At 34.4% G+C, this 14,666-nt stretch overlaps 1 protein-coding gene and 1 pseudogene across 2 annotated transcripts; both read left to right on the top strand.

Annotated features, from left to right (window-relative positions):
• Positions 1-244: 244 nt before the first annotated feature.
• On the top strand, positions 245-5,495 carry LOC143546516 (DNA mismatch repair protein MSH2-like; annotated as a pseudogene). Its single transcript, XR_013137601.1, has 13 exons — positions 245-285; positions 374-423; positions 505-537; positions 1,297-2,370; positions 3,034-3,586; positions 3,648-3,758; positions 3,833-3,922; positions 3,996-4,067; positions 4,157-4,267; positions 4,353-4,479; positions 4,586-4,770; positions 4,857-5,009; positions 5,109-5,495. The product of XR_013137601.1 is annotated as a DNA mismatch repair protein MSH2-like (transcript).
• An 8,516-nt stretch (positions 5,496-14,011) lies between these two features.
• LOC143546024 (uncharacterized) lies at positions 14,012-14,335 on the top strand. Its single transcript, XM_077037782.1, has one exon. It carries the CDS (start codon positions 14,012-14,014, stop codon positions 14,333-14,335), a length of 324 nt encoding a protein of 107 aa, XP_076893897.1.
• The last annotated feature ends 331 nt before the right edge of the window (positions 14,336-14,666 follow it).

The raw sequence follows: 14,666 nt of genomic DNA, 5'->3' as shown, positions 1-14,666 counted from the left end.
GCTTGAAATTAGCTGAGCTTATGCTCGAACTCCGTATAAATTAAACGAGAACCAAGCTCGCCAGCTCAGCTCGTTTGCACCCCTTCCCCTCCCACCAAGAACCTAGCAAAAACGCGCCTTTTTCCTATAACCACACCACTGCCCACTTCTCTTTCCCGCTCAATGTCTCGAAACCCTACCATATTTAGAGTCCAAAACCCCTAATTGACTTGTCAATTTGTGGTTTATTCACCAAGAATCGAACATGGATGGAGATTTACAACAAGCTGCCCGAGCTCAAATTAGGTTAACACTTTTTCTCTTCAGTGGTTAATTTAATTATCTCAACATCTGATTCAGTATTTTATATCATTTCCTAATGTTTGTATTGTAGATGCTAAACAAGCTCAGGGGTTTCTCACCTTCTTCAAGAAATTACCTAATGTAAAGGTTTCATTTTCATACTCCTAGTATATTAATTAGTATTGTTAATGTAAGTCGATAAAACCGGTTTTTTCTGTGCAGGACGCCATGGCGGTTCGGTTTTTCGATCGACGGGTAAGTCCCCACACCACACACATATTATGAACGTGCATTTATGAGATGTTTAGCTAAACAACACTTGTGTATTATAGGAGGATAATCATTGCATACTATTGTTACTTTTATGGTTAAATGATTAAAAAGTTAGAATATTGTCGTTCGTTTGTCGCGTGTTTAGTTACATGTTTCTTGTTTTTGAGTTGAGGTTCTATAATATGAATTTTCAGCAAGTAGTGTTTATTAGTATGAATGTTTTAGAACCTGCCTATGAATTTGCATTGGTCTACACTACCCTTTCTCTTTAAATAGACTTGTTTTTTGCACATATTTGTCTAGTTTTAAACATAAATTGAAGATTTAAAACTAAGATAGAAATTATGTTATGCCAGTTTGTAAGCTTAACTTCATCATTAAAATAGTCAATTTTTTCATTTTTAATTGCAAATTATATTTATTTTTTTGTAAACTGTGATGTGTTTAAAGTCAAGGTTTACATTTGTTAAGTGATTTTCACCAAATTTGTTAACAGAATTTAGTTTCCTGGAAACATAAACGCTTAACAAACGTCTGATATATGGTGTTAGTTGATGTAAATGCAAAAGTAGAAAACAAAAATGTTGCCAAGCAAGGTCTCAAGTATACTTTTTTTTAAATGTTTTATCTTTAACTTCTATTCTTTATTACTATGTTAGACTTATATCCTTTGTTTTTACAATCTTTTCACTGATATACAACACATCATTAAATCTTATACTTTCATATGAATCTTAACAGGACTATTTCACAGCTCATGGTGAGAATGCTTCATTCATTGCAAACACATATTATCACACCACAACAGTCTTGAAACAGATCGGTAACGGGCTCGATGCGTTATCTAGTGTGAGTGTAAGCAAAAACATGTTTGAAACTATCGTTCGCGATCTTTTACTAGAAAGAACCGATCATAGTCTCGAGTTATACGAGGGCAGCGGGTCAAACTGGAGATTAGTGAAAAGAGGAACCCCCGGTAATCTCAACAGCTTCGAAGACATCTTATTTTCAAAAAATGACATGCAAGATTCACCCGTAATCATAGCCATATTTCCGAATTTTCGTGAAAGTGGGTGCACCGTTGGATTAGCTTATGTTGATCTTGCTAAACGGGTTCTTGGAATTACCGAGTTTCTTGATGATATCCGTTTTACGAACGTGGAATCGGCTTTGGTTTCTTTAGGTTGTAAAGAATGCGTTTTACCTACTGAAATAATGAAATTAAGTGAGTGTAAACCCTTGTATGATGTAATGTCAAAATGTGGTGTGATGGTAACTGAAAGAAAGAAAGCCGAGTTTAAAGGACGGGATTTAATGCAAGATCTCGGTAGGTTGATCAAAGGTTCAAATGAGCCGGTTCGTGATCTCGTTTCTGGTTTTGAATTTGCACCTATGGCATTAGGGGTATTATTGTCATATACCGAGTTACTTTCTGATGAAAACAATTATGGTAATTATACAATTGGTTTGTATAATATTAATAGTTACATGAGATTAGACTCTGCTGCAATGAGGGCATTAAATGTTATGGAGAGTAAAACAGATGCCAACAAGAATTTTAGTCTGTTTGGTCTCATGAACAGAACATGTACAGCTGACATGGGTAGAAGGTTGTTACACATGTGGTTAAAACAACCTTTGTTAGATGTTAACGAGATTAATACAAGGCTAGATTTGGTGCAAGCGTTTGTTGAAGATACTGCTATTCGTCAGGATTTAAGGCAGCATTTGAAAAGAATATGTGATATTGAACGAATGATACGTATTATTGAGAAAGGAAGAGCTAGTTTGTTACATATTGTCAAGCTTTATCAGGTAAGTTTTTAATTAGTCTTCATCGTTAATGTTTATAATAATTCGGGAGAATTTTATATATACCCCTAGAAACTTCTAATGATAGCATATATACCAAGCCGAAGTTTAAAATATCAAGTATATGCATACCTGTAGAAACTTACTAAAATATATTATATGTACCCTTCTTCAATAATTAAGCTTTTGCACTTTATATTTAGCTATTTTTTATATTTTTTAATCTTGCTTTTCCTCATAAATATCACATATTGACGTGTAATCTCATTTATTTTTCATAATTTAATAGGTTCAAAAACAAAAGGATAATTATATTTATTAAAAGTTTGTAATTGTTGTAAAATATTGTGGACAAATAGCAATAAGTATAGAACTAACAATAATAATAAAATAAAAACAAATGAAATTTAAGGTCCGAGAAAGACAAGGGATTGAATTGCTAGATTCTGAACCTTTTTATGAAATAATTTAAACTTGATAAATATGATATTTTAATTATTAAATAATGATACATATATGATATTATGAATTTGATTTCAGTATATATGATATCTCGGAAGTGTTCTAGTGGTATATAGGATATTTTAAAACTTTCTAGGGGTATATTTGGAATTCTCTCTAGTAGTTTTCATGTATGTAACTGTTGTTTTTCACTTTTTTGTGCAGTCAAGCATCAGGCTTCCATACATTAAAAGTGCAATGGAACGATACGATGGTCAATTCGCATTGCTAATTAACGAAAGATACATGGACCGTTTCAATGATTTGGCCAATGATGACCACTTGAGTAATTTCATCGGTCTTGTGGAAGTTTCTGTTGACCTTGACCAGCTTGAAAACGGAGAATACATGATTTCACCTGGTTATGACTCTCAGTTATCCAACCTGAAAAACGAGCAAGAATCATTAGAACAACAAATACAAGATTTACATAAAGACCGCTGATGATCTTGATCTAGCTGTTGATAAGACGTTAAAGATGGATAAGGGAACTCAGTTTGGACACGTTTTTAGAATCACAAAGAAAGAAGAACCGAAAGTGAGGAAGAAACTTAATACCCATTTTATTATTCTTGAAACCCGAAAAGACGGTGTAAAATTTACAAACACCAAGCTGAAGAAACTTGGAGATCAGTATCAGAAGGTTCTAGAAGAATATAAAATATGTCAGAAGGAGCTTGTTGCTAGAGTTGTTGCAACATCAGCTACTTTTCCTGAGGTAATTACATTTTGTTTTTTACATTTTTTTTATGAATGGTGTTGACTAGTCAATGATGCAGGTGTTTGAGGATTTGGCTAAGTTGCTTTCAGAGTTGGATGTTTTGCTTAGTTTTGCTGACCTGGCGGCTAGCAGCCCGACCCCTTATACAAGACCAGATATCACACCATCTGTAAGAATTATGGGTTTAAACTTTAAAAGCAGTTTTAGTTATAAAATATTTAAGTATGTATTATTTATTTACAGGATACTGGAGATATCATATTAGAAGGAAGTAGACACCCGTGTGTGGAAGCTCAAGATTGGGTGAATTTTATACCAAACGACTGCAGACTTGTAAGATATCATTATGCATTTTAATCGCCTTTTTTTATACGCTCATTATATAATTTTTTTTACAAATTTTTAGGTGAGGGGAGAGAGTTGGTTTCAAATTATCACAGGGCCTAACATGGGTGGAAAATCCACATTTATACGCCAGGTATTAAGATCAGTTATCTTATAAATTTTTACTGTAACATATAGCCTTATTTGTCAATCTGTATAATATTTTTTTGTTGATTTATACAGGTTGGTGTGAACATTCTTATGGCGCAAGTGGGTTCGTTTGCTCCTTGTGACAAGGCAACCATATCTATTCGTGACTGTATTTTTGCTCGTGTTGGTGCTGGTGACTGTCAGGTAAAATCTAGTTTTTTTTTTTGTCAATATATTTTTTGTTAAGTAAAAACATATTCTTTTATTGTTATTATTTTGTGGTTCTTAGTTACGTGGAGTTTCTACCTTTATGCAAGAAATGCTCGAGACAGCATCAATATTAAAAGGCGCCACTGATAAATCATTGATTATTATCGACGAGCTGGGCCGTGGAACATCAACTTATGATGGATTTGGTTATTTTTTTTTATTTTTTATTTTTTATTTTTTATTTTTTATTCTATACCCGGTGTATTATAATATACTTCATGTCTTTACATTAATTTGTTATTCGGGGAGCAGGTTTAGCATGGGCTATATGTGAGCACTTGGTTGAAGTAATTAAAGCCCCTACTTTATTTGCTACTCATTTTCATGAGTTGACTGCATTAGCTCATGAGAATTCTGGTACAGCTTCCGGCATAGCAAATTATCATGTCAGTGCACACATTGACTCCTCGAGCCGAAAGCTAACAATGCTTTACAAGGTTGCTTGATGCTTTAAACAATAAAATATATCAAAAACAGTACTTATTACTTTTCCTTTAATTCAGTTTAATTTTGATTATTTTAGGTTGAAGAAGGAGCTTGTGATCAGAGTTTTGGAATCCATGTTGCGGAGTTTGCAAACTTTCCTGAAAGTGTTGTTTCTCTTGCAAGAGAAAAAGCTGCTGAGCTGGAGGATTTCTCGCCTCTTTCAGTTGTATCGAATGAGGCTGAACAAGAGGTATGCACTATGCATGCCTTCTATATATTTTACTGTTTAAAAATAACAATTATTATCAGATTTACATAATAAGCATTATTATCATGCTATTTGTTACAGGCGGGATGTAAACGTAAGAAACCATGTGAACCAGATGATATGGCGCTTGGTGCAACTCGAGCCCGCCAGTTTTTAAGGGATATTTCTGAATTGCCACTTGATAAGATAGACTTGAAGCAGGCGTTGCAAGAAGTGAAACGCTTAAAGACTGGGTTGCAGGATGATGCCGGTAATTGTAAATGGCTTCAGCAGTATCTTTAGATGTATTATAAATGTATGTGTTGTTTCGCATTTTGGTAATTAGTAATTACCTCTTTTGCCCCCAGTCTCTCATGGGCGCCTTACGTTTTGTTCAAACTGGTTTTGTTTGGTGCAATGGCTGATGGTGGTTTTGAACTTGTTCGGATGTTGTGTTTGGTTGTTTGTGGGGGTTGTAAATTTTGACACGACCTTAACATGGAAATGGTTAGGTTTTGATAGTCTTTGGGTGGACCTGTTTTAACCTGCTCAATTAAACTGGTCCACCTGGTAACTTGTTTTTGACTCAATTCAACTTACTTTTACAAGCGATTAACTTGATTAACATGCTAACTTAAATACAATCTGTTTGATATGTTTATTTAAATGAATTAAACGGGTTGTGTGTAGAACTTTAGATTACATGTTTTAGCGTGTGCGCTTAGTGTTAATATTTTTGACACTTTTTATAGTTCGTGTTTGAGTTGAATACATCAATATGCTAACCCGACACGATTTATACAAAAGTAGAGTCGGTGGTGTGACATACATAGATAGGCATATAGGATATGTATAAATATAAGGAATATTGGTTTTAAATAATCTCGACTATGTCTTATTGGTAAATAACATATTCAACTTTAAACTTGGTTAGTGACGGTCCCAACTAAAGGGGTATTTGTTTTTAACGGACCGCGACTAACGGATGTTAACTCTGTTAGTGATTTGTTGACGTGGACCTTCTTCTCCGGCCGCATCATGCCGGAAACCTGCAACTTGCCTCCATTCTTCCTAATATCGTTACACCGTCTCTCTCTCTCTCTCTCTCCCCCCCCCCTCACTTGAAACCTAACCGACGTGCCGCCGTCATTGTCTCTGGCGAAGTCCACCCTCGTCAATCATGCACCATTTGAGGTAATTGACACATCATTTGACTCGTTTTGATCCTTTACAAAATCCCTATGTTTATTTTGTAAATTGTGCAAAATTGGTTTCGAATTTTGAAAATAAGATCGGGTTTGGTATCTAGGGATTAGCCATGGAAGAAGATAAAATCTGCTTCATTTTCTAATTTCTAATGTATTTTGAAGTGTGACATTCGTCAATTTCGGGTCTTGTTTGTATTCGTTTTTGTATTTGTTTATTATGTAAACCGACCCGATTTGTAAACCGAAGCTTATGTTATAATCAAAATGATGGATTTATGTTACAATATTGTTTCACACTTGTTGGGTCTTGAAAACATCCTATTTTTATTTTTATTTATTTTTATTTATTTATTTATTATTTATTTATTTTTTTTTGTTGTTTTGTGTTTTTGTCTTGTCCATTTTGCATGAAAACTCTTGTGTCTCACACCCATATTTGACCACCAACATTACCCTATATATACACCACATTTCCTTTTCATTTTCCCTTGCTACAACTCCAAAAAAAAAAAGAACTCTCTCAAACATCAAAGATTCAAGGTTATCTTCTTAAGTGTTCTTGAAGGATTTTGGTCTTTCATCTTAATTAGTTTATGTAGCCTTATTAATACTTGTTTATGGTTGTGCAACATATATATAATATACACCCTTTGTTTACCTTTGGTAGTTACTTCTCCGATTCCGGTCGGTGAGGTTTCGGATCCCATAAGGCAAGGCTTCATGGAGGACTTCGTGTCCTTGATATATATACATCTATATAACTTGTTCATACATATTAATCTTACTTATTTTAGTTTGTTGGTCATGTTTACAAGTTCCATGGTTATGGGTTTTTAAGAGTCTATGCTTCGGTTTAACCGTAAATAGCTCTAAACCGTAAACCGAACTTTGTTACTAGTTTTGTTTGTTTAAACATACTTAGTGTTAGATCTAAGTTTCTAAAATCATTTTTACAAATTCTATGGTTATGGGTTTGTAGAATCTTACCTCGGTCTTAACCCGAAACACGATCTGAACCGAAAACCGAACTTTTGTTTAAAGACTTTATTGTTAACTTTTGGTATTTTTTTTATTTGTACATTATTATACAAGTTATTTAGTGTTTGGACATGTGAAAACCATTTATGAACTTGTTGTAAGATGGAAATCGAACCAAACCGATTCTTGCTCGCTTAAGACACACAAGTTTGTTTTTTTTAGCCATCAAGACTTGTATATTTTTTTAAAAATAGTTACAAATTGATTTTTAAATATTTTCTTAAGTACTTGGAAATGTTGGATCCAACTTGATCTCATAACAAAGTTTGGACCGACAAAACCGAACACTCGCTTAACGTGCGTTGTTAGTTCTAAAACAATGGAACTACATACTTGGTTAAGTCTTATTAAATTTTATTGAGTTATCTCATAACATTCGATATTTTGGAAAGTTGACTTTGGGTTTGACCAATTATCAAGACCCGAACCGACAACCCGAACACTCGATAAAAAAAAACCCGTTTTAGTATATTTATTCCAAAGGGGTTTGCATTCTTACATTTTACCCACCTTATTACTTAACATAGGTTGAGTAAATATTAAGGTTAGATACTTTAACCCGGTTTCGAGCAAACTTACATTTTTAAAGGGTTATTATTATAAATTCTTAAATAGTTACATTTTAAACCTTGAACTTTAATTATTTACATTTCTTAACATTTATTTTGTTTAAAGACCTTCAAGACAACCTTTCTAAATTCAAGACTTCTTTTCTTTTTAGGCATTGTGCGTTAAACTCGTCGTTCATACAAATCTCCAAATTATCATCTTTCAAGTTTACTACTTGAAGGTGAGTACTTCATACCCCATTTTCCATCTTTTATTTTGGGGGTGACATTTCATACTTATTCAACAAAATGCTTTATATTTGAATCTTAAACCACAAACGTAGTTGTATACTTTACCTAAATAATTGCTCGATTTGGTGTTCTATGCTTATAAGCCTATGTGTTTATCGCTTTTGGTTGGTGGAACTATAAAATCCTAGACTATTTGGCATCCCCTTATAGCAAGGTGTCGTTAACGTAATGCAATTAACGATAACTATAAAATCCTAGACTATTTGGCATCCCCTTATAGCTAGGTGTCGCTAATGTGTTTAGCGATATCTATTTATCCAAATTACCACTTTTATTTATCGTTTGGTATGCAAGTTTTGTGGCTATCTTTATTATAGACTAATATGATTAAACTTATGAATTGCTCACCGACCTTTGTGTTGACAAACTTTATTTTATGAAATGTTGCAGGTTTGCATCTTGGTTGATTTATGATTGTGAAGAAAACGACATCAAAGACCTTAGGATATTAGTAAAAATGAACAATATCAATTTGCCATATTTTGTGATATCTTGTTTATGGTTATTTTATGGATAATTGTTATGTGACATTTTCGATGTTGTGAAATGAAATGAGTTTATTAAATACTGTCACTTTAATTAGTGTCATGTGCTTATGGACAATCGTTACACCTCGGCATGTTCCGCTGCCTTTGGTCGGGGTGTGACATGAAGAGGGAGGGAGACGGTGCAACGATATTAGGGAAAATGGAGACGAGTTGTAGGTTTCCGGCGTGATGCGTCCGGAGAAGAAGGTCCACGTTAGCAAATCACTAATGGAGTTCACGTCCGTTAGTCGCGGTCTGTTAAAAACAAATACCCCTTTAGTTGGGACCATCACTAACCAAGTTTAAAGTAGGGACTGTTATTTGCCAATATGATATAGCTGGTATTATTTAAAACCAATACTTCTGAATATAATGCATAGTTACATTCGGGTTAAACAATTGATGGGGCACACACGGGTGTTAAGCGTTTATGATATCCAAATTCCATTTATTATTGGTGGCAGTGATGATGGTGAATGAGGATAGGATATCTTTTGATTAAATTCTAATATGTTAAAATGAATTTTTAGGGATTTCATTCCGATTTTTCTATTAGTTGTACTAGACAATTTTCTTTCTTAGAATTCTAACAACACTTTCCTCTTAGTGACCTTGAACAACCTGTCTTACGTTAACCCTTCTTTGAGTGTAGATAATCTGGTAGGAATACAATTAACACGTCGTCGACCCTTCATTAACACACCAAAGCATTGCCGAAGACGTGTTACATTAACATGTCGCGACGACAGGATGGCCTGGATAACACATCGTCGGCGACTAATTCCGGCCATGCGTCTTTATCTTATTGGTTTACTAAGGAAAATTGGTCTTAAATAATCCCAACTATCACCTATTGGTAAATAACAGGCCCAACTTTGCACTTGACTGGTGGCGGTCCTAACTAAAGGAGTATTTGTTTTTAACGGGCCACGACTAAAGGATGTTAACCCCGTTAGTGATTTGCTGACGTTGACCTTCTTCTTCGGCCGGAAACCTACAACTCGCCTCCATTCTTCCTAATATCATCACACCGTCTCCCTCCCTCTTCAAAACACATCGGAATTTTGAAAATGAAGTATATGACATCTTCTTCCATGGCCAATCCCTAGATACCAAGCCCGATCTATTTTCAAAAATTCGAAGTCAATGTTACACGATCTACAAAATAAGCATAGGGCTTTTGTTACGGGGGTCAAAACGAGTCAGATGAAGTGTCAATTACCTCGAATGACGCACGATTGACGAGGGTGGACTTCGCCGGAGACAACAACGGCAACACGTCGGTTAGGTTTCGTATGAGGGGAAAGATAGAGAGAGAGGCGGTGTAACGATATTAAGGAGAATGGAGGCGAGTTGCAGGTTTCCAGCAAGTTTCCGGCCGGAGAAGAATGTCAACATCAGCAAATCACTAACGGGGTTAACATCCGTTAGTCACGGTCCGTTAAAAACAAATACTCCTTTAGGTAAGACCGCCACTAGCCAAGTGCAAAGTTTGGCCTGTTATTTACCAATATGGTGATAGTTGGGATTATTTAAAACCAATTTTCCGTTTACTAATATGTCACCGGGAATATCAAACACATCGCCTACGACGCGATAAAAGAGGGACAAAGTTGGAAATACAATTTTAAGGGGATAAATTTTGAGTCTCTCTCCATTAAAGAGCTATTTTGAGAATTTTTTCTAATTTTAATTCTATTTTATTTACCAAGTTTTGTATAGTTATTAACACATTTAATGGGTTGGAGTTAAACATAAACGTGATTCGACCCTTTTTTTTACCTTGAAATTATTTTATGTAACCGTTCTCAAAATGTAGGTTAATTTAAATCTTTTGAAAGCTTGCAAAAAGCTTTGTTCTATAACTAATACTAATGGTGTAAATAACGATATAGAAAAGAAATGCGATTAGAATGCTTTAGGATTCCAAGTAACTTGGTTTTTTTTTTAAAGAAATGATTTAGTATGTGAAAGAGCATTTATTCCCATCTCAAATGTTTGGAGTGGTTAAAATTAAGGGTGTTCATCGGTTCGATTCGTGTCTGACCCGAATGCTGATTTGAGGTCAAATTTGGATCCAACACGACCAAATCACAAATACAAATATAAAACATTGAAGGAATATGAGCTAATTCTGGTCAATTCATAGTGTAATTGAAAAGCCCCAATTTAGTTCATGGCATAAACCATAACTTGAATTTGATTCAATTGAACATGAAATCCTCCAAATCTGTTGAATATATATGAGGGTTTTCGTTTAAATGTTGATAAGCAACAATAAAAACACAAACTTACTCAAGAATTAAAGGAGGAACTTGATGATTGATGATTAAAAGGCTCATTTGACTTTTTTAAAGTCAAACCTTGAAGAACACCTTAATTGAGCTTGAATTCTTAAAGAGAATTGAAGTTGACGAACTACGTAGAAGAGAATGAATCATAATAAACCTTTTTTTTATATAGGAAACGGAATTAAGCTTCATGTTTATCAACAATTTTGAGATAATTCGTTTAAAACTCAAAAGTATGAAGATAATCATCAAGTTTGCATCTTTATCATGAATTAGAGGATAAAACTTACAAGTATTTTGATAGATTATGATAGTGGAACATTCTAGAGTCAATAATTTGAATAATAAACGAGATTAAGATGAAGAAATGGATTAACAAGTCAAGAAAACGAGTTTGCAAGAAAAAAATATGATTTGCACGTCATAGCGCATCGCTAGGGAGTGAGCCTAGAGCGTAGCGACGCATGGGGAAATGCTGAGTTTCTTATTTTCATTTTTGACACTCTTAGTCCCTGGACTTTTGGTTAAATGCAATTATAACATAAAATAGACGATTTTGAGGATTGCTTAATGAGTATATGACAATATAATAATACAAAACAAATAAACACCAACAATACTAATAAATGTGTCTTTTATTAGTAACCAAATATCTGAATTACAAGTCTGGGCCGGGTAAAGTATAAATACAAAATTTGACGAATGTCACAAAACTGGTTGACCTGCTAACTTGTTTTGGTGTTCAACTCAATTTTACAATCAGTTAATTCGGTTAATACATTTACAACTTGATTACAATATATTTTATATGTTTGTGCAAATGGGTTAAAGGTGTTGTGTTTGGCTTACATGTTTTTTAGCAACTAGCATGTGTGGTTAGTGTTAATCAACACTTTTTATTGGTTTTGGTTGAGTTGAGTAATTCAATCTACTAACCCAATACGGTTTATACAAAAGTAGAGTTAGAATATTTTGGTGTGATAGGTATAAATTATTGTAGGCCACGTAAGAAATTGATAAGATAGAAACGTCAAAGAGAGTGTTTTCACCAAATCAAACATGTTCATTACTTCCGTTAATTTGGTTACTTGTACAGTTTTAACGAACTTACTATTCTATTAGAATCAAGTCCACGGCTATCTAACTATTACATTCTAACTCCCTGTACTAATATCTTTCATTTATTACAACTTTAAACCTTGAATGAATCTCAAAAGGTAAATCATTTACAAAGCAAGATTGCTTATTTATCAACACGACTTGTGTTAAGTGTTTAGGATATCAAAATTCCATCTATTGGCGGCAGAGATGATGGCGAATGGATATTTTAAAACTCTATTTCATAGAAATTCACATTTTATTTAATTTAAATTAATTATGTAAAACCGAATACATAATAGAACCCTAATTCCACATCAACTGAATTCCAAGGATTTTTAACAAATTAATGCAATTTTAGAGTTGGACTATTTTCTCTAAACCTCATTGATATTTTTTGTTCAAGTAGAACCATTGATATTTGATAATTGTACACGTTTAATCAAAGCAATATGATGATGGTAGTGTCACATGAATGGCCAAAAGGTTAAAAATATCGAGTACCAACCAACTAACGACCTTCTGAAGGGGCCATTTTGTCGACTATAGATGGGCAGTTATGTAACTTCACATGGGACCATTTTGTCTATTTCTTCTTATTTGTAATTATTGGTGGATTTTTATGATCCTCCATTGTTTGAATCTTCATCCACCTTAGAGTGGACTTTTCTTTCCTTTATTTATAAATTTGATTAGTTTTAATTCAAGTTTATTGACTTGCTAAATAGTAAATATAAGTTGCTGATTTTTTATTATGTTGGCTTGTGGGCGGAGCTTTCTTCGGGCCGAACAGGGCCGTGGCCCCACCATCTTTTTCGTTTAGTAGTGTATTTTTACCGAAAAAATCCCAAAAAAATTATATTTATTAAGTCTGTCCAAGCCAGCCATATTATTTGAGTCTGGCCCATCCATATCATTTGAGTCGGGGCCAGCTAAGAAAAGTTAAAAAAATAAAACCCAATTATAAAGAAATGATTTTTTGAACAATTTATTAGCAAGCCCAATTAAACATATAACCTAACCTTGATTGATAATCGAACAAGAGCAGAGGAGCCAGAGTGCCAAATGATTTGCAGAAATCAATTTGCAACTTTGAGTCTTTGACTTTTGAGGAGGGCAGGAGGCAAAGTTTTGAGCTGAGTAAGTGAGGAGCCAACGAAAATTTGCAATAGAAAGGGAAAGGGGTTAAAAAGTTCTTGTAGGTTCCCAAAAGCATCTTTCAATCATTTGTTTTTTTTTTCAATTCATAGGTTATTTTTTATAGGTTAAATATTTGTTGTTACTATGTTAGGTTAATTTGTTAAATATTTGCTGTGGTTATGTGTTACGTTTGTAAGTCCCCCCGCCCGGGGCGTCGCCGATCGATACGAGATCCGCACGAGGTCTAGGAGTGCGGAATCCTCCTAGACTCGTTTATGGTGTAGAAGATGAAGAACACGATTACACACAAACACATACACGAACAAACACACGAATGTGATAAACACATCTGCAGATCTTTTATATAATAACCGAAACACTTACATACCAAACATGAAAACAAATGACACGGCCGACCCGAGGTGAGCTCTACCTCGGGCCGTCCCACACGGCTCACTCTCTCGGTTTCTCTCTTGACTAATAAACTGATCACTAAACTCACTCAACTTTTTGGATACTCAAACCTAAACAAGACACACATATATATATAAACTTCGCGGGCTTGGGCCTGTAGGCGAAGTTGTTACAACTTCGCCTATGGCGATGGCGAAGTTGTAACAACTTCGCCTATGGCGAAGTTGCTCTAACTTCGTACTTCCACAACGCTGAACAGAATTGCATAGCGACGGTCACAAAACATGCACCAACAACGTTAAATCATGGTAAAGTCCAAAAGTGATTGATGTTGATGAGATTTGTCTTCTTGTTGAGAAGTACTATCCTGATTTTACGGAGCAAGAGAGAATTCAATTACGAGTTCAATTGAATTCTTTTAATTTTCATATGCCAAATAATCCCAAGTTAAGTGATGCATCATCTATTGTTGATCTATGCAAAAGTCTTGCGGAAACTCAATTACGTGATGAATATTATTTGCTTGATAGAGTGGTTCGGCTAATCTTGACACTTCCGGTTTCTACCGCAACAACAGAGAGGGGATTTTCAGCATTGAAAATATTCAAGAATCGTCTTCCCAATAAGATGTCCGATGATTATCTCGCGAATAACTTGGTGATTTACATCGAAAAAGAACTTGCTGAAAGTTTTGATTCAACATCCGTAACTGATGAGTTCAAAGAGCTTAAAGGTCGCCAGGCTGAGTTGTGATTCTTTTTCAGGTACTCATTCTTCTCCTTGCATCTTGTTTTTGTTTGTTCAAAATATTGATTTATTTTGTGTAAGAACGATTTTTGAATTATTGAATTTAAATTTAAATTATTGAATCGGTATTTGAGTTGAATGATTTAATATAGTTTTTTTATTGTTTGACCCGACCCGAACCGGATTGCCGACCCGAAACATAGAAGTAGGGGGGAAAAATTTTTTTTGTCTCTCGTGAATTTCGGCCCATTCATACTATATACTCAAGATCCGCCACTGCTTGTGTATTTATGTAATCGGTTTCAAGTTACCTGAATTTTGATTGTTTGAATGTGAC

This window comes from Bidens hawaiensis, unplaced genomic scaffold, assembly GCF_021521415.1.
Source record: "Bidens hawaiensis isolate Kalapana, Puna unplaced genomic scaffold, B.hawaiensis_p1.1 tig00000904_1, whole genome shotgun sequence".
NCBI lineage: Eukaryota > Viridiplantae > Streptophyta > Magnoliopsida > Asterales > Asteraceae > Bidens > Bidens hawaiensis.
Note: the sequence above shows the minus strand (reverse complement) of the source record. Positions and strands in the feature narration are given on the sequence as shown.